The sequence below is a fragment of the Juglans regia genome, chromosome 7 (assembly GCF_001411555.2).
Source record: "Juglans regia cultivar Chandler chromosome 7, Walnut 2.0, whole genome shotgun sequence".
NCBI lineage: Eukaryota > Viridiplantae > Streptophyta > Magnoliopsida > Fagales > Juglandaceae > Juglans > Juglans regia.
This window is the reverse complement of record NC_049907.1, coordinates 36,149,040-36,168,451: the sequence shown is the minus strand read 5'-3', so window position 1 is coordinate 36,168,451 and position 19,412 is coordinate 36,149,040. Positions and strand designations below refer to the sequence as shown.

The 19,412-nt window shown below is 35.6% G+C and overlaps 2 protein-coding genes across 3 annotated transcripts; one reads left to right on the top strand and one right to left on the bottom strand.

Annotated features, from left to right (window-relative positions):
• Positions 1 to 2,348: 2,348 nt before the first annotated feature.
• Positions 2,349 to 3,895, bottom strand: LOC109010482 (probable aspartic proteinase GIP2). Its single transcript, XM_018991338.2, has one exon. The coding sequence runs from the start codon at positions 3,781 to 3,783 to the stop codon at positions 2,488 to 2,490; it is 1,296 nt and encodes a 431-aa protein (XP_018846883.2). The 5' UTR covers positions 3,784 to 3,895; the 3' UTR covers positions 2,349 to 2,487.
• Positions 3,896 to 13,345: 9,450 nt separating this feature from the next.
• LOC109010483 (dual specificity protein phosphatase 1-like) lies at positions 13,346 to 17,432 on the top strand. 2 transcript variants are annotated; one of them, XM_035692722.1, is made up of 7 exons: positions 13,411 to 13,526; positions 14,160 to 14,306; positions 14,436 to 14,571; positions 14,785 to 14,820; positions 15,108 to 15,228; positions 15,679 to 15,824; positions 17,204 to 17,432. In XM_035692722.1, the coding sequence occupies exons 2-7, from the start codon at positions 14,199 to 14,201 to the stop codon at positions 17,221 to 17,223; spliced, it is 567 nt and encodes a 188-aa protein (XP_035548615.1). In that variant the 5' UTR covers positions 13,411 to 13,526; positions 14,160 to 14,198; the 3' UTR covers positions 17,224 to 17,432. The 2 variants fall into 2 exon arrangements, with proteins under 2 accessions (XP_018846884.1, XP_035548615.1); XM_018991339.2 differs by lacking the exon at positions 14,785 to 14,820 and having other exon boundaries at positions 13,346 to 13,526.
• Positions 17,433 to 19,412: the final 1,980 nt, after the last annotated feature.

Below are 19,412 nucleotides of genomic sequence, written 5' to 3'. Positions count from 1 at the left end.
AATTTAAAGATAAATCATCATGCAGGTTCTCGATCTTTCCATCGTTTGTCTAATAAAATGGTAAGTTATTTTAGTTCCCATAAAATATTAGCATATCATACACATTTTCTGATTTAAGGTCTAATATAAATTTTCTTTTTGCAGAAAGAATAAAGTCTTGCTGACTATGATTTGACTCAATTGTATGCTAAAACACATAAAAATCGTGATGGTGTTTGGGCTAGTCTCGAAGCCGAGGCAAATTATGTAAGTTTAAGTTTTTTTAATTCTATTGTCACATAATATTTTTGTTACTTATACTAACTTTAATGTTTTTGTTTTTGTAGGACAAGATGATATCTCTTAAGGAAACTGCTGCGGATCTATCTGATGCATCATCTGTCAACGATGCTTAGATCCTTTCTCAAGTTCTTGGATCACGTTCTGGATATTTGAGGGGCTTAGGACGTTGCATAAAACCATCCTCATCATCATCATCCTATTCTCGAGTCAGATCGAATGACGACAAGACTAAGAAATTGGAGGAAGCAGTACTTGAGATAGAACAATTGAGGTCTAAGGAACAAAAGTTGCTGACCTGATTAGATCAAGCAGCGGATTTGGAGGCTAGATTAGAAGAGATGATGCGGTTGAATAACAAAAAAATATTTGAACAATTCCAGTCAATGATGTTCCAAAACTGTATGCCACCACCATAGTCTTCAAATTTATCTTTTCTTTCATTGCATTTATATTATGATGTTCCAAAACATTTGAACAATTGATGTTTGAATTACAAATTGTCTAATATTAATATGATATTTTTAATTAAATTTTGATCTGTTTGATTAATACAGTTCGAACGGTAAATTACCATTTGTAATTACATTCGAACCAAAACAGACACATTCGAGTGAAAGCTAACCCATTCGAACGACAAAAGAGAATTACGGACGTTCAAACAATAAATTATTTGTTCGAACAACAGTTATGTACAAAACCCCGTTCGAACGGATATAATTTTCGAAAATAAAATTTCTGTTCGAACATAAATAATTTTTGTTCGAACACAAGTTGTTTGAAAAATTTATTAGTTCGAACGCATAAAATCTGTTCGAACACTTCGTTCATTCGAACATGATCAAATATGGACATTAGTTCGAATGAATATTTCATATTGTTCGAATGGAGATCTCGGTTCGGACGGAGAAATATTTCATTCGAACAATATATTGAGACGAAATTGGTTCGTCTAAAAAAAATTATCCGTTCGAACGGTTTCGATTGGATCCGCCCAATTTCGTCTCTAAAAATAATTTTTTGAGAATAATTTTGATTTTTGTCTCTAAAAAATCTTTGAGACAATCTTTCCGAGTCAAATTTGAGATGAAATTTTTTTGTCTCTAAATATAATTTGGGACGAAAATTATATTTTTTGAGACAAAATTTTTTATGTCTAAAAACACAATCTCTTGTAGTGCGAGAAAAGTCATTGAACTTTTGTATCTACAGTGTTAAAAATAGGAAAATTTAAAACCACAAAACTAAAAAATAAATAAACATAAACGTTAAAAAATAAAACACATTTCCGTAAGAAACATCAGTAGACTCTTTCAGTCTATTATTTTCCTTGTTTATTGACGCCTATCTGGTGTCACTCGCAGTAAGGGTAGTGTTATTATGCAGCCCAAATTTGACAATTGAGCGTGTCCCTAATTTAAATTGTTTTTTTTTAATTTTATTTAAATAATTTAAATATCTTTAAATATTTTTAAAAAATAAGAAAATACAAATATATTAATAGTCACTACTTTAAATATTAAATAATAAAATAAAATAAAATAAAATATATGATTGGTGAAATTGAGGACCATAGTATCATTTTCGCTTACAGTAATACCAGTGGATCAATACAATCTTGGACTAAAACCAATAATGATGTTGTGTGTGTACCTATGGAAACTTTCTATAAAGCAATACATTGAGCCTATTCCCTTTTGGGGAAAACAAAACGATGAATGAAAAGCTTATGGACGATGGCCTCACAAGGGGATCGAAGGGGAAAGGGTGGGTGGTGCCACGGCTTTCTTCAACACTCTTGTGGACGTTTTGTTAGGGTGAATGGGTAATTTCCAGAGAGTTTTTAGAGAGAAGGAAGGGTGAAAAAATGATTATATAATGTTTTTCATGTATTTATTATTTTTACAGATTTTAGATTAAATTAATGGATATGGATTCATATGTGGTATTAATGATGCAGAATAAAGTTGTCATCAATCTTACATACTCAAACGCAATGGAATTGGAAAATCTGATCAATACAAGTTTCCTAATTTTGTAATCAATATAACTTTTTCTAAGAATATAACTTAATTCAAACTGGTCCATCATGCACAACTTAAAGCATTATATATTTTGTTTGCACGCATTAATACAAGAAAAATTAGTGGGTTAGGAGAAGAATTTCTACCAACCCCATATTGCAAGAGATTGGAGACAGAAAATCATTTACAACGACTCTATAGGCCTGGAGTCAAATTTGAAGACGGAATTACAAGAACCTTGCATCATCGACAGAGACTGGCTAAATCCTAACATGGAACTACCCAAATCAAACTGCAACAAAGTATCCTCCAACTGATATCCCCCCAACGCAATTGAAGTCCTTGGGTTCAAACCTCCATCCAAAAATCCCAAGCACATCACTTCATTGTTCACCCGGACCATAGAATTTCCACCCAATATCCTCCACTTCACCATCTCACTCTGCAGCATCAAATCTATAACTGGCACTTTTGGTCCCGACTGCCCGCTCTCGATTCCCTTCGAGCTGAAGCAAAGCCTAAAAGGTGCCACAGATGCCACCCTAATCATGTTCATGGAAGACGCAGCCTTGATATATGCTTCTATAAATGTGGCATATATTGTGCTCTCCATCGTGGTGTAGGGGACAATAGTGCTTAGTTTGGTCCCTCCAACGCCCTCTCCATCCAATGATAGCAGCGATGCATTTAGTGATAGCCTCTTGCCTTCTATGCTGATAGATTTGATGCCAACAAAGTATTCTGATAACATATTATCACCTTGGTTAGTGACAAGGGGTGTGTACGTTAGCGACCTTGAGATTTCGGGGCCAAAAATAGACCCATGATGATCAGGCCCTTGGTCGGATACCATGATGCCCTCCGATGATGATAAGCAGATGGTGAATATCGGGTGAGTGCCTAAGGCCGAGGAGATTTGTGACGGCAGAGAAATACGAGTCCTTCCGAGTCCTAACATCCCCTTGGCACCGCTAGCTACGCCATTCAGTAAGAACGTGGGCGCACAGGAGAACAGGAATTGCTGGAAGACGGTGGCGGTCGGGCCTGCGGCCTTTGAATCATCTCCAGATTGGATGGCTATGGTGCCTTCTACCAGTTCTCCTCGTGCGCCCAGTCGTACGATCCTGTTTTCTGGGAAAATCTCACACTTCTGGGCACCAGAGAGGCAATTCTTACTCCCAACAACATGGGCTTTTGCGGTTAAGCACTTGATCGAGCGATAAGGGACCGGACGGCTAGAAGAAGATGCGTATCTGGAGGCACAATCTGTCCAGAGGAATGGGCCGCAGAGATCAACCACAAGCTTGATGGGAACAAGAGGAGTGCCATGAAGAATTGTGGTCACGTACTGGAGGGTATTGACATCTTTAGTGATGGGGAAGACCAGAGCGTTGGCGGAGTGAAAAGTCTGAGCTAGAGATACGAAGGTAAGGTACAAAAAGGAGGAACCAAGAAGAAGGAACTGAAACGTGCAAGCCATGGAAACGAAATCTGCGGACTGGCTCGAGAGAGTGGTTGATTTAAATGAATATTTGAACGCCAGCTAGTGGATGTTGCGAGGGGACGCCGCGGCCGGCTAAAGATTGACTAGTTGTGGGAATGCTAAAATAGGGGCGTGGACTGTGGATAAGTGCTGACTAGATTCTATCTTCTTTTGACTCTTTTAGGTGTCATGCCCACTATAAAGGCAACCCATAGTGGATAAGTATCAGTCGTACTAGATTTTTGGGATATCAAAATACGTGGTTTTTTTAAGGATGAATTTTGTGTGTGTTTAACGTGGTAGACTGACTAGTAGCGCACAAGAGCGGCTGCGGTTTTTAGCACTGGCTGAGAGGCTCAAAACTGAAAATACTTCTAAGCTAGGATTCTGAAGAAGTAAATTTAATTACTTAATTATATTATGACATGATCAAGCTCTTACGACATTTTCTGTGCGAAGCAAATTTCAAGACTTTTCTTTTTTTCCTTTTAAGGGTGAGCCCAAGTTGGAAAGCTAAATCAGGAAAAAGTAGACAGTAGACACTATCCTCCACGTGAGGGCTAGTTGTTGCCATTTGTCAAAGGTATATAGCACATTTTCCTCGATGTTCACCGTCTAATTGGCACCATAAAAACTCCATCACCGCTCCAGCTCTGCAGCACCAGATCGTTAATTGGCACATTTTGAAGAAATTTATGACTTAATTTATTTTATAAAATCGGATTTATGAAATAATTTATTAGATGAGTTAGGTCTATAAATTATTTTATGGTATCAGAGTTTGTCACAAGACGAATAAAAACTTATACTACTTATCTCGTGACAAAGATTGAAAAAAATATTGACCTGCACGTGAGGAAGTATATGTTTTGAATAATAATCTCACATTACCTGTGAATAAGGTCTTGAATATGTTTATAAAAAATAAATAATTCTTTCTTATAAAATTAATTTTATGAAATAAGTTAGATCTATAAATTTCTTTCACATTTTGTCCAAATCTGTGTTCTATCTTTCAATGGTCTGTAGGAGCTGATACATGCTCCAAATGGTGCGAAGATGGATGCCACGAACCATAAAAGAAAAGGTAAAATAGAAAGATAAAATCAATTATACACAATATATATAATATTTATATGATTTAACAACGTGAATATATTCAAAGAATGTCAGAAGATTTATTTTCATACAATAAGCAAATACAATGTGATGACCGTACAAATGAATAATACAATATAAAATAAGGATCATGCTAGCAAGCTACCCAACGGTAAATGTTGGATGTACTGCTAGTTATAAATTTTTTGTTCTTTTTCTTTTGATTTTTTTTAAATATTTTTTTAACATTCTTAATCATTAAGAAAAAAAATAGAAAATATACAATTTGACTAATAATTACTTCCTTAACAATTAAGTAATAAAATAAATAAAAGAAATTAAAATATATAAACGATAAGATTGAGTGATAAATTTGAGTAACTCCACTAATATTTTTCATATAATAAACCCTAGCCAGCTGATCAAGTAGGAACAAGAATCAAAAGACTCAAAAAGATTTTACCAAGGGATTTCGCCCCTGGATCTCCCATCAAATTAGGCCGTTAGAAACACAATCAGGCTCGCACACAGAGACCCAACAACTCTGGCTGCTTAGTTCTCTCAAATTTCACATCGTGTGAAAGCATTCACATCTTATTCCTTATAAAATTCTCTAAATTTTAATTCAAATACATCATTCTATAAATTTTATCCTAAATTTTACTAATCTTTTAAAGAAAAAGTCTATTTGCAATTGGCCAGGGGAACTGCGGGGACACCGCTTCTGACGTGACTGGTTGTAAATAGACATTTTTCTTTACATTTTTATCTCTTGCGTTTTCTTTGTTTTTTGTTCTAGTTTTTGTTTTTGATGAAGTGATTTATAGAGATCAAGATATGTTATATGAAATGGGTATAATGTGGAGACGGTGTTTGACGGAAGCAAGCTTGTAATTGAGCCTTACTATGTTGAGGTGTTGCCCAGTGGAGATTCGACTACCCACGATGACCACCTTTAGCATATTCGGCTACCCACGATGACGATCACCTTCAGCAGATTTGGCTACCCATGACGACAACCACCGGCGCAATGTCAGAACCCCTAGAAAAGAGCCCTCAGGACAAGCCTCAACACTACCCTTGAGAGGCAAGGACAGCACCATGCCCAGCCTTCACACATGCCTTGCCCCATGCAGTGACACGCACGGGGCGCCCAGCATGCATGCATGCCTTGGCCCACGCGTTGACATGCACGGGGCACCCAGCATGCAGGTCAGTGAGGTTAGTGGCCATGCGCAACCCAGCGCACGCCCATGCGCATGCCCCTTCGTCGCATGGCCCAGTGCGCATCCATATGCCGCAAGCCCATGCGCATGCCCCTATGTCGCACAACACTCTACTGCACTCCAATGAGGTTAGTGGCATGCTCTAACAGGCATGTCATCCAGCGCACAGCTCCAACCCGTGCCTTGCAGGCAAGGCCAGTAGCATGCCCACCAGGCATGCCATCCAGCGCATGGCTCCAGCCCATGCCTTGCAGCCTCAATGCCCAGGCCACCAGCCTAGGCCATGCAGAGCCAACGCTCAGGCCACCTGCCTGGGCCATGCAGCACGAACGCATTACTTATTGCCTAGACCATCAGCAGGCTTTGCATGACACCATGCCATGCCCATCAGCAAGTCATGTCGTGCCCACCAACCATGGACCTGACCGAAGACCATGTACCATCCTGGCCCACCCATAGGCTCATGCATGCCACGGGTCAACTTGGCGCATGCCTACTATTTATTGCTTTTTAAGTTAATTCTTATTTTATTTATTTAATTATTTTCAATGGACCTTTTGGGAGTTTCCACCTTGTAACCATTATAAATAGGACTTTAGTCATTTGCATTAGAATCTTTTGGCAGTTACCCTAAAGGGAGATTATTTGTTTAGGAGATAATCAATCAGTGTCGTTGCACTTGGGCTATTTGGGTGAAATGCGTGAATCCCAAAGAGAGGATCACTAACTTGCAACTCATTGAATATGTGTGATTCAACTTATTTTGTTATTGCAACTTTGTGAAATTCGTGAATCAAAGTTGTTGTTATCTTTGTGACTTTCAATTATCAATATATGAGGTTTATTTTCATATATGTGCAATTCGTGAATCATAGTTGATTATCTATCTTTTGTTCATTCAAGTTCTTGAGTGTTCACCACTTGTTTATCGTGTTCATCATTTGTTCTTGGTGTTCATCCATTCCATTGCTTATTTGATTCATTCCATACCATATACTCGATTACCATAGTGTTTGTCATACTTTCCATAAGTTTGTCAATCTTTCTATAAATTACCTTACTCCATCCAAGTTGCCATAGCCGAAATACACTTACCTTATTTGGTTCCCATCCATATTCAGCTATCACTATTCTTTCCTTATTTCACTTTTGCCTTAGCTGAAGTCAACTTACCATATTTGGCTACCACCATTCTTTCCATAATAGCCATACTCGAAACTTACCTTCTTTCCAAGAGCATTCTTTCCATTTCGGAAACCTTCCTTTCCCACTCCAAACCGTCTAACACTAACCCTATCATCATCCAAACCCTAATTCCATACACCAAAGTGGCACCAACCCTAGTGCCCACTATTGTTGTGTGCCCCATTCATGCATTGGAGTTCTTTCACTTCATCATCTTTTCCATCATCCTATACATCAACCCAACCCTAAACACTTAACCTCACTTCACCAAAATTATCATCATTGCCATTATTGCACAATATCCAAGCAAAAGAGGAACAACATTCGATCAACACAAGGAGAACCTAGATGTGGACAACATAGTGTTTAGGGACTCGATCGAGGTCCCTAACACGCAGACCCACGACGACGGCACTCTCTCAAATTGATGAAGGAGATGAACTTACCTCATGGGTGTTCATCTCCTTCTAAGTCTATCCTCCATTAATGGAGGTAATGGAGATAAACCTGGGTGTTGAACAGCAAGATGAAGGAGATGAACTTACCTCCTAGGTGTTGAACAGTAAGATGAATGAGATGATGATAGACTTAGAAGGAGATGAACTTACCTCAACAGACAAAGGAGATGAACTTACCTCCTGGGTGTTGAACAGCAAGATGAAGGACATGAGGATAGACTTAGAAGAAGATGAACTTACCTCAACAGACGAAAGAGATGAGCTTACCTCCTAGGTGTTGAACAAAAAGATGAAGGAGATGAATAAAGAATTTTTAATTCCCTCTGTGTTGTTTTTGTCTTTTTTTTTATTTAATTATTTTTTTAATAATATAACGGCTGGCGTGGTCAGTCGGTTACCCAACGGTTACTCATGTCGGTGGTATATAGAAGAACTGTCTTTCAAAAATCTCATACATCTCATTTCCTATAAATTTTTTATTCTATTAAAATATCATTTCTCTATTATTTCTTTATTATTTTTTTCTCTCACTTTCATTTACAATCTTAACTACTACCTCTTTTGTCTTTTTCCTAGGTTAAATAATATTAGCTTCTACATAAATTTAATTATTGAACACGAATCTTATTTTTTTTATCCTGATACGAGAATAGTGACAAAATTATTACAATTTTAAAAATAATTAATATTCACATTTTCAGTGAGTATTTTATTTGTGACCAATAAATAAATGATAAGAATTGTAATGGTATAAATAATAATAACGGTATTGTATTTGTAACAAATAAATATCGTCATACAAGTACTACTATTGCCCATTCACAAAAACATAAATTGTAAGTGCTGTGAAAGAAAAAATATTATAATTACATACACTGAAAATGCCCATACACCAAACACAAAAGTTTATTACATGTCAATATAAGATTGCTCAGAATTTTCTAAAATAAATTGCCAAAGCAAATAACCACGACATTGAAATCACAATAATCAAACTCGTTTTCTCCCGTTTTCTCTTGCGCCTATCTAAATCAATTTCTACTCGATGTCTAACGATTTGGATGTCCATTGAGGCTTGTATCTTATGAAGTTTGGTTTTTAATCAGTGAATTGTCTTTTGGCCATATGCTTGTATTTTAAGATCATACCAAAAGAAAAACCCTTAAGCCTTCCTAGCCTGCGCAATTGACAAGTATTGAAATTTGTAAATGAGATGGTACCACAATAATTCATAAAAATCAAACCATCAATAATTTACAAAATTACCTCATAGTTTACGCAACCGAGAAATCAGCACCCCTCATTATCCTTAGTATGAGCAGTTCGTCGAAATGCTTTAATACCACAATAGCATACTAAGTATTCATATTGACAATAGTTTGTTGAGCGTGAGATATTGCTAGTGCTACTACTTGACTCAGGCAATGAATAACATTATCTTTTGTTTTGTTTCAACTTTGTAGACAAATAGTGAGCATTTTCATTCTTGACACTCAAATTTCTCTTGTGAACCCCCCCAAACATACCCAAACCATTAACTCAGTTTGTGTGATCATCACAGTCGAGAGATACACAACCAAAATCACACCAAATAAGAAAAATAGAGAACGCAATTTGCTAGCCGACTCAGGAACCAAATGACAACATATAGGAAATTTGGCCCCTTGAATGGCTGCAACAACAAGTTACCACTACTTGTTGACCTTCGGGTTACTATGTCATGGAGGTATATGCTAAGTTTCATGTGTCCCCACGAGGCTTTGTCATCATCACAACCGAGGGGATTGATCCAACAAAAAATACTGAGCGACATTACTTCTCTATCACAACATAACACCAATAAATTTAATTTACAAAATCCAACAAAGAACCAAAGCAAATCCAAATAGCCTGCAAAATCAGCAAAAATCATCATGCTAAATAAGAGCATTCACATCCAGTGCCGCATACCGTATGTGTGTTTCATGGGGCTCAGAATGGTTTTTTCTATTTACAGCATGCGTAAGCCAAGAGCCCAACCTCGAAATGCTGCAAAACCTTAAACGCCAGTTGCCTTTTAACGAAAACTATCACAAAATGCAACATGGTCATTCGAGTTAAGATTACCTTGCCATATTGATTGGGCTCCATTAACACTTGTGAATTAACCTCCTCCCAAATACAAATTACAACCATCATCACAACTTTATAGTAGACATGCAAGCCCCCACCCCCCTCTCCGAGAAATAATTATTGATCTGTATCAAACACTACAAAGGACCCAACAGATGTGGAATTCAGAATGAAAAGAAAGATAAGGGTGATAAAAGACATGGAAATCAGCATAAACATGCTCCTTGGGGAATTAAATTATAAAACATGCTCACTAGACTGGTTGCCAACTTTCTTATTGGTGACATAGCAAATTCAATGCAAAAATAGTTTTGGCAATAGCACTACACATGCAAAAACAACACAACAATAGTATAAACAATGCAAAAACAGCACCCACGGTTGCAATTTCAATGCAAAAATAGCAAATCAATACTAATTTATGTGCAAAAACAACACTCTTGAATACCAATCTTAGTGCAAAAATAGCACACCAACAGTGCAAAATAGCACCATGGAATAGCACTAGACATGTAAAAACAGTTTTGACAATAGTACTACACATGTAAAAACAACATAGCAATAGCACAAACAACGCAAAAGCAACCCCCTCAAAACCAATTTCAATGCAAACAGAGCACTGAAAACCCAACTAATCAGTGCACAAAAATCTTAATCTCGAAAAAAGCTAGGGTTTTGAGTTAGCAATAACAAATAAGGAAGAACAAAGAAAGCTACAAACTAATTTTTTTTAGTTTCTAATTAAAAATCAAACCCACAGATTAATTCACTGATTAGAGTATTTGTAAAAAGCTAGAGTTTTTTTTGAGAAAGTAAGAACAAATCAGAGCACCAAAAAGACAAAATCACAGCAAAAGCAAATCCCAATCTCTGAGCACGGGCTTGTAAATTGCAAGAAAAATCTGAAAACAACACAAGCAAGAACATATCAGTGCACAAAATAGATAAAATCACAGCAATAGAAAATCTCAATCCAACAGCATAGGCTTGTAAAAAGCTAGGAGTTTTTTTCGAGTAAGCAGTTCACAAATCAATGCACCAAATAGCGTCAAATCAGTGCAAAGAAAATCCCAATCTCTAAGCACATGTATGTAAATTGCAAGAAAAATCCAAAAACATCGCAAGCAAGAACAAATCTGTGTACCAAATCACCAAAATCACAGCAATAGCATATTCCAATCCAACAATAGAGGTTTGTAAAAAGTTAGGGTTATTTTTTCAAGCAAGCTATTCAGTGTATCAAATAGCCCCTAATCAGTGCATAGCAAATCCCAATCTCTAAGCACATGTATGTAAATTGCAAGAAAAATATGAAAATAGCACAAACAAGAACAAATCAATGTACCAAATCACCAAAATCACAACAACAACATATCGCAATCCAACAGCAGAGGCTTGTAAAACGCTAGTATTTTTTTTCGAGCAAGCAATTCAGTGCACCAAATAGTCCCAAATCAATGCATAGCAAATCTCAATCTCTAAGCACATGTATGTAAATTGCAAGAAAATTTCAAAAAAATCACAAGCAAGAACAAATCTCACTACAAAGCATACAGATGGGTAAGCAATTCTAGTGTTGGATTTGTGCTAGAGAGAAGGATGGAGTCCAACCATGGAGGATCCCAAAAATGAAATGCGACAGAGAAGCTTGGTGGCCAGCCATGGAGGATCCCGATTTTCACAAAGTCCAGCTATGGAGGAAGTTGAGCAGATCAATATGTGCGAGAGAGAAGGAGGAATCCAGTCACAAAGGAAACCGAAATGGGATGAGGACTTGCATTGATTTCTAATGAAGAGGCTATCGTCGATGGTGGCTGCAATGCAAGGGAGGGGCGAAAACGACAAGGGCACCCAACTGTCAAAGAGAAGGAGATGCGGGACCAACGACGAGGAAAGCATGAAATCATATTTGGGGATGTACAGTGGATCTCCAAATATGGAGAACCGCTGTAGCATTCAAGTAGTTGATCCCCATTTTAGGAATTCAGCTAGAGGAGGGTTTTGGATGAAAACTCTTAACTTTCTCTCAAAATATAGGAGAAAACATGCTTTACGACACCGAATGCAAATGCTTTGACAAAGGCGAGAGACGAGAGGTGTAGTTCGTGGGAAAAAGAGATCCAAAATCGTGAAGAGGGTAGGGAAAGGAGACAAAGGGCAGGTTGTTGTAGTTATGGTGAGGCTTGTTTGTAACTTTGTGGGCTCAGCCTACTTTTAGGACTACTCGTGTTTCACCTTTTTTTTTTCCACTGTTCCAACTGGTAATATTGGGTATTTTTCGTTTGTTTCTTGGGAATATTACAAAAGACAAAAATGATTTTCATGTGTAATTACATTTTGAGGTAAATAAGAAATGGGTATGAAATTTGTTGCGTTGTTAGGCAAGAATGCATATCATTTGATTGGAACTCATCAGTAGATGTAGCATCTTCCAATGCGGAAAGAATGAGCTATTATATGTGTTTAATATTATTGTAATATTGGGTTTGGAATTAAAATGTCATCCAACATTGAAGCTCATCTCCATTTGACTGAAAAGGGAGAGAGCTCAAACACACAGGGCTTTAATTTGCCAACTATAAATGTGTAGGAGAGGTCCACATTTATGTCTTTTCTAAAAGCATTATTTAATTTAAATGATGTATTATTATTCACAAATTATCTTATTACTATTTACAAAACAAATTATCTTATTACTATTTACAAAATTTTTTATCTAATCTTATCTCATTCTTGAAATATTTCCTAATTTGCAACGGCAAACTGATATCCTAAAATGAGAATGTTTGGGTGTGGGATTTTTTTTGTAAATCTTGAAAACTTTTTAGAAAACTTTTAAGATGGGTTCTAGTGTAGTTTTATGAAGTGATCTAATGTATTGAAAATATGCGTGGATCAAGAAAGTTTTTTAAAATATTTTTATTGGAATTTGAAAAAATGGTGGGATACATTAAAATTATGTTTAGAAATAAAATGTTATTAGAAGGTTTTTTTTCTTTTATAATTTTGAAAAAAAAAATTGTCGTTTTTCCTTGTTATGGAAATAAAGTAAGATGTTTTAAAGAAAATAATACTTGAGATATTCTAGTGTAAAAATGTTTGGATTGAGAGTAAATAAATCTTCTCAAATGAATTTATTATGAAAAATTAGAACTATTTTTTTTACAAATTTCAATTATATTAATTAATTATAAAATAAGTTAAAAATAATTATAAAATAAGATAAATAATTTATACAAATTCTAAATAGACAAATCTCATGTAAATTTTTATAAAAAAAAATAGACCTCATATTAAAAAAAGTGTAAAAAAATTATTTTTTACTAATAAAATCTATTTTTTTTTTTATAAAAACTTATATAAAATTTATCGATTTAAAATTTATACCTTACATTATTAGTAAAATAATTACAGATGTATCATTTTATTATCTGACTATCAAAATAATCTTCTTAACTCAAAGAAGTGGGGATGCCACGTATTTTGCCCAAATTCAATGCCAAGGCCCAACGCTCTAATCATGGATATTGCCGACAAAGAAAAAAAAAACATAACTATTTTGCTAAAATAGCGGCCATAAATTAACTCAAAGGAAGAAATTTTAACCCGGAATATTCGGTCTTTCCCAGGCTCCAATTTCGCTTAATTCAGAGCCTCTTCCGTAAGTTTGTTGTGTTTTCTTTTCTTTCCCCTTTGATTCTTATTTCTATAATCTGCTGATTATTGTCTTTTATATGATTAATACGATCTTAGTATTACTGTAATTGAGAAGCAATTTTTGTTTTTTTGGATTTTTGGGAACTACCCAGGTATTGGTTTGGCCTGTTCGATGTGAATCATGATCTCTGTTGAGTTGTTATTGCTGGTTTGAGTTAGATTGCTAGTTTCAATTCCTTCTCTTTTATCTGAATTTTAAAAAGATATCAATTCTCCATGGTAGCTCGGTATCTATATCATAAAGTCTTGTGATTGCAAGCACGCGTGTTTAGATATATGATTTCTCCTTGGCTTAATCAAACCATTGTTTTTAAGATACTTTCTTGACGTAAAATGATAATGGATTTTGGAAGTGTAGATATGGTATTCTGCATCCAGTGAGGAAGCACAAATCAGTCTTACATCACTTTCTGAGTGGTGTTGATAGAATAGAGAATCATTGCTTTTTCATAAGTTAAATTATGAGACACATTAATTATAGGTACCGTTGGAGAAACACGAAGTTCCTTGGTGTTTTTATGCCTGAAACTTGTTGAGGAATCTCACATTCTTTAGTAACTATATGCCTGTTTCATAGGGGGGAAAAGAAGAGAAAGAGTTTGAGTTTCTTCCTACAATGAATCAGTTTGATGAGTCCGTCAGGAAACAATTAGCGGTGCTTTTGCGAGTTATGAATGTGACAAGATGCGTTAAAGAGGATAATATTCCATGCAAAATTGAAGAGGTGATTGAAATTTTGACTCCATGACCCTGTTTAATACTGTTACTGTTATCATCTTGGTTTTGTTTGCCTCTCTGTTAATGTGGTGTTTGCTGCTGAGATCACTTTGTGTTTATCTCTTTCATTTGTCAGGGTCTTTTCTTGGGTTCTATCGGAGCTGCGAATAACAAGAATGCACTGAAAAGCTTGAATGTGACGCACATACTTACTGTGGCTAGTTCATTATCACCTGCACATCCAAATGATTTTGTATATAAAGTCATTAATGGTATAAGCTTCTTCTTTCTGTGGAAATGTGTATCTTTCAAAAATATTCAAACATATGTGTGTTTGTGCGTGCACACACACACACACACTAGTGACTGTCTCCTGAAGGCTCTCGTGTTTCCTCTTCTCCGTTTGTTCTTTAATTTGTTGTTCTTTGAGCAGAGTACTCCATTGACTGCTCCTTGTGTCTAACTTAACAATTTTTGTCAGGTAGCTACCAAGATCTTTTTACTATTTATTGCATCTGAAGGTGATTTCCATTTGTGTTTGTCATGTATACTGATAAATTTATACTAAAAAAACATCTATACATCCTGACAATAGTATCTTACTTTAGTTTCACTAACACCCCTCTCTCTCTCTCTCTCTCTCTCTCTCTAAATATTTACATCTATAGTTGTATTGCTGCCACCTAGAAGGGTTTTAATGCATTGAAGATTTAAGTATTTTGACATGGAAGTTATTGATGCTTATCATTGTTATGAACCTTGTTGAGCTTCTAGAACTGAATTCATTTATTTTTGTAATTCGGCGTAGTCACCGACAGAGAAGACACAGATATAAAACAGTACTTCGATGAGTCTTTTGATTTTATTGATGAAGCTAAAAGATTGGGTGGTGGTGTTTTGGTTCACTGCTTCGTGGGAAAATCCAGAAGGTTGAGTTTTCCTTACCCTATCTAGGCTACTCACTTTCAGGGTCATCTTCTTGCCCGTGGTTTTTTGCATCAGAAGGCTTGTAAAAAACTCAGAAACTTACGGCCCTATCATTATTTTTCATTGTTTTTAATTAGTATGTTCTCTTCTTTTTATTGTGCTTTTTCTCATACAATGTTGCTAGTTTTAGTGGTTATAATATTATAGTGTTTTCCTGATTCAAGCCTTATTTTACTTATTATTATTATTAATATTATTTTGCATCAGAAGGCTTGTAAAATCTACCTTTCAAAAGGAACCATATTTTGCTTCACTAAATAAGTGCAATTTGGAAGCATACTATGTACAAAGAATTCGCTTGTACTTGGTCTGTGATCATGTTTGAACTTTCACCTTTCTTAAAAGCTGTAATTAATTACTTGGAACTTAGGTTTTGCATGTTCGGGTTTCAGTGTGACCATTGTTGTTGCCTATCTAATGAAAAAGCATGGAATGAGCCTATCTCAAGCGCTGGAGCATGTGAAGAGCAAACGGTCACAGGCAGGGCCTAACTCTGGTTTTATTTCACAATTAAGGGACTTCGAGAAATCTCTTCAAGGTGTGTTTTTTTTGAACAAGTATTATTTTATTTACATTTTATGTCACAGTCTCATCTTTCTTGGCATCCACATGAAACTTTGAAGAGGTGAAGGTAATCACTGTACTTTAGCCATGGAACTTTCTGAGAATTTTAACTTTACTAAATTTTAGAAGTTACCATTAACCCAGTGAATCTTTTAAAACCAAGCATAGATTCTTGTTTCATCATCTCAAAATACTGAGGACTTTTTGCAATAAGGTAATTGTTCTATTTCAAAGAATGTTCTTGGATAAACTGGCAAACCTTTTTGTTTGCTTTAAATTCTATGTCTAACATCCTCGATCAGCTTCAAAGAAAATGCTTAGAACTTGTAAATATAGTTGTCTAACATTCTGCAAACTAGCAACTCCCTGCTAAATTCGCCACTCCTGTTGCTCCTCCATAGTAGTCGTGTTCCTTCTGTTATGCTACCTGAAAAAAAATAAAATAAAATAAAAAAAGGTAGTACCTGTAATTATGGGACTTGGTTGTTTTACTTTCACACAAAGACACTCCCCAGTTAGGAGCACAACATAACAGGTTAGGAAAAAAAACCCCTAACAGAGTAGAATGAGCACATTTGAGCACTTCATTTTGGGCTGTTGAGATGGTTGTTCACGACGAAGTGGTTGGTTAGCTTTTCTCAATTCTTGCAAGTGGTTCCTATGAATAAACCATTCACATGCTGCTAACCTTCTTTGGCTTGGTACAGGGAAGAAGAAAAGAAAAGAAAAACTAAAACCATCCGTATAAAATTTTAAAGAGAACTGGAGTTGCCTAAAATACCTTCTATAATCAAGACCTTTATCTCTCAGACAATTTTCTTTTCAATTTTTTCATAGATTTGAAAATAGAATAAGTAGAATCTGCTGCACATTGCACAAGCATTCTCCCATTTGGGAAGTTCTCAAATCTTTGGATATTTTTGCAAGTCCTTCATATATGAAGTAAATTTAAAATGAATAATAAATTTTGAGTTCGGTGGGTATATGGGGAATGCGAGGAATTCAAGACAATGCCTCGTGCTTATTCTCTAATTCTATCAGGATTATATAGAGAGTTGATGTATAGTATACATAATTCAAACATTCTTTATGTTCTAAGAAATCATCTGAAATAATGGTGAATTTTTATGCTTGCATTTGATGAATGCTTTATTGTCTTTGTCTCAAGTTGTGGCCCTAAAGATGGTGTTTAGCATTGCCAGTTTTCTCGCTCCCAACACTTATGTTTGTTGCATGGCCTATACAAATTGTTGTTACTGCTCGTGCTTTAACGCATATTGATTAGCTATTTGTTTTTCTTTTTAATTTTAAAGTGACTGGAAATTATGTTTGTTTCGCATGTGTCAAATGAAGATGAGAAGAATATACAGTGAAATGAGGAGACGCCAAGCACTACAGATTGCTTTTGGTTTGTAACCGAATGAGATGTAATCTTCCCTGTAGGGAACTGGTCAGCTGTTATAGAAACAGATGCTCTTGATTAGCCTTTGAAATGCACTGCAAAATAGGTACGATTGAACTCTGATAGACCTAATTATTGGACATTTTACATATCAAAGAGGGATATTGTCTTTGTGCTTGATCTTGAATCTTTTTTACTTCAATTTTTGTTACTTCAAATCAGTAAAAGAAACAGAGAGAGAGGAATCAGGTTATGATTCTTTGCGGCACATCAAGCAAACTAGCATTATTCTGTAGTTTTATGCATATTGGCCCCCCGGCTATTGAATGTAGAGTTTTGCTTGTACATGAGATGCAATGGTCTTCGAAAAATTCTCCTGCTTGGAAAGAAATTCATATTGCTTTAGTAGAAAAATCAAGACACGTCAAAACTCTTCCGTGTCTTAGTATTCCCACTTCTAACTCATTCAAAATTGTTGAAACAGATCCCTCTAATATTGGTTATGTTGATATTCTGAAACAAATTGTTTCACTAGGTTCATCCGAACAAATTGTTCGATTTCATTCCGGAGCTTGGAATCCTGCACAAAAGTAACTATAGTACTATTAAAAAAGAAATTTTAGTTATAGTACTATGTATTTCTAAATTTCAAAGTGATCTACTTAATAAGAAATTTCTACTTCGCATTGATTGCAAGAATGCCAAATATGTTTTAGAAAAAAATGTTGAAAACATTACATCAAAACATATTTTTACCAGATGGCAAGTTATTTTAGGCATTTTTTATTTTGAAATTGAATATATTAAAGGATCTAAAAACTCTATTCCTAATTTTCTTACCCATGAATTCTTGCAGACTCCCAATCATAAGTAAGAAAAAAGAAAAACAGACAACTGCTCCACCACCCATTCCAGATAGGAAATCTATAAAAAATGAACCTACTTCACCTGCTTTACCCATAGAACTTGTCAATAGGTTTACCACTCTTGGTAAAATAACCCAACCTCCTTTTGCTTCAACAGTTTCTACCCCATATGATCCATACACCAAAGCTATTGCTTCAGCACCGGCTACTCAGTATTTACTTCCCAAGTCCAAAATTGAGTATATATGAAAGATGCATTCAACCAATCTATTCTACATTGAACCAAATCGGTCTGTGTATATAGATTCTTTTAAAATTGCTTCATCTTACTTTCTACCTGGTTTTCACTAGATCCTTGAAGATTCCACAACAAATCTTCAATTCTATTCAAACCTCTTAGTCCAAACTGATTCAATTGTCTTAAAACTCATTTATGACAAAATGATAAAACAAAATTGATCTACCACAGTGTCTATATTCTCCAAGTCATAACAAAAGAAGAATGGGAAACCAACCCCTTTACTTCTGAGTAAGGATCAGCTACTGAGGCTTCTGATGATGCTTCTAATTTTTTTTTCTTCATTAGAATTGTCATTTTCTAAGGATCTTTTAAAAAGTTGAATTAAATCATTTTTGCTTAATCATTCAAGAACATTGGTCTTCTTTTTGGATTTTGAGAATTTCTTAGTGGAGGAAGAACTGGTTGCTTTCCCTCGTTGTGAAGCCGTTGGTGAAGCAAGTGCCTAGATTTGGGGATATCCAGTTAGAACAACAGAACCGTGTGTGATAGTAGGGAATTCTTCTTTATTCTGCAGATTCGGTGCAGTTTGTGGAAAGTCTCTGATCACATAATCAATAATATTTTAGGTATATGTAAACCTATCCCACCATTTTGTGAAGGAATAACGGACTAAGAAAATGACAATTCTGATGAAGATAAAAAATCAATAGCTGATCCTTACTCAAATGTTTTTGGACATGATTTCAAAGGTACCCTAAGATTATGTGACGATGAATGATCCATTGCTCTGTTACCGACACTACAGGACAAAGGAAGATTGACGTCCAAGACTGACTAGTCTATTTTGTCATGTTTTGATCATCATATGCCAAAAGCATATGCCCCCGCAATTTGGAAACATAATGATGATTTTTCTTTCATATGAATGTTCACTCACGGCTTTTACTCTATAAAATGAGAACCTTGCTCTCAGAAGGGGCAAAACTTTCTCTCGGAACTTCTTCTCTATCCACTCTCTAATTCACCTTCCTTCTCTTCTTCTATCTACCTTCC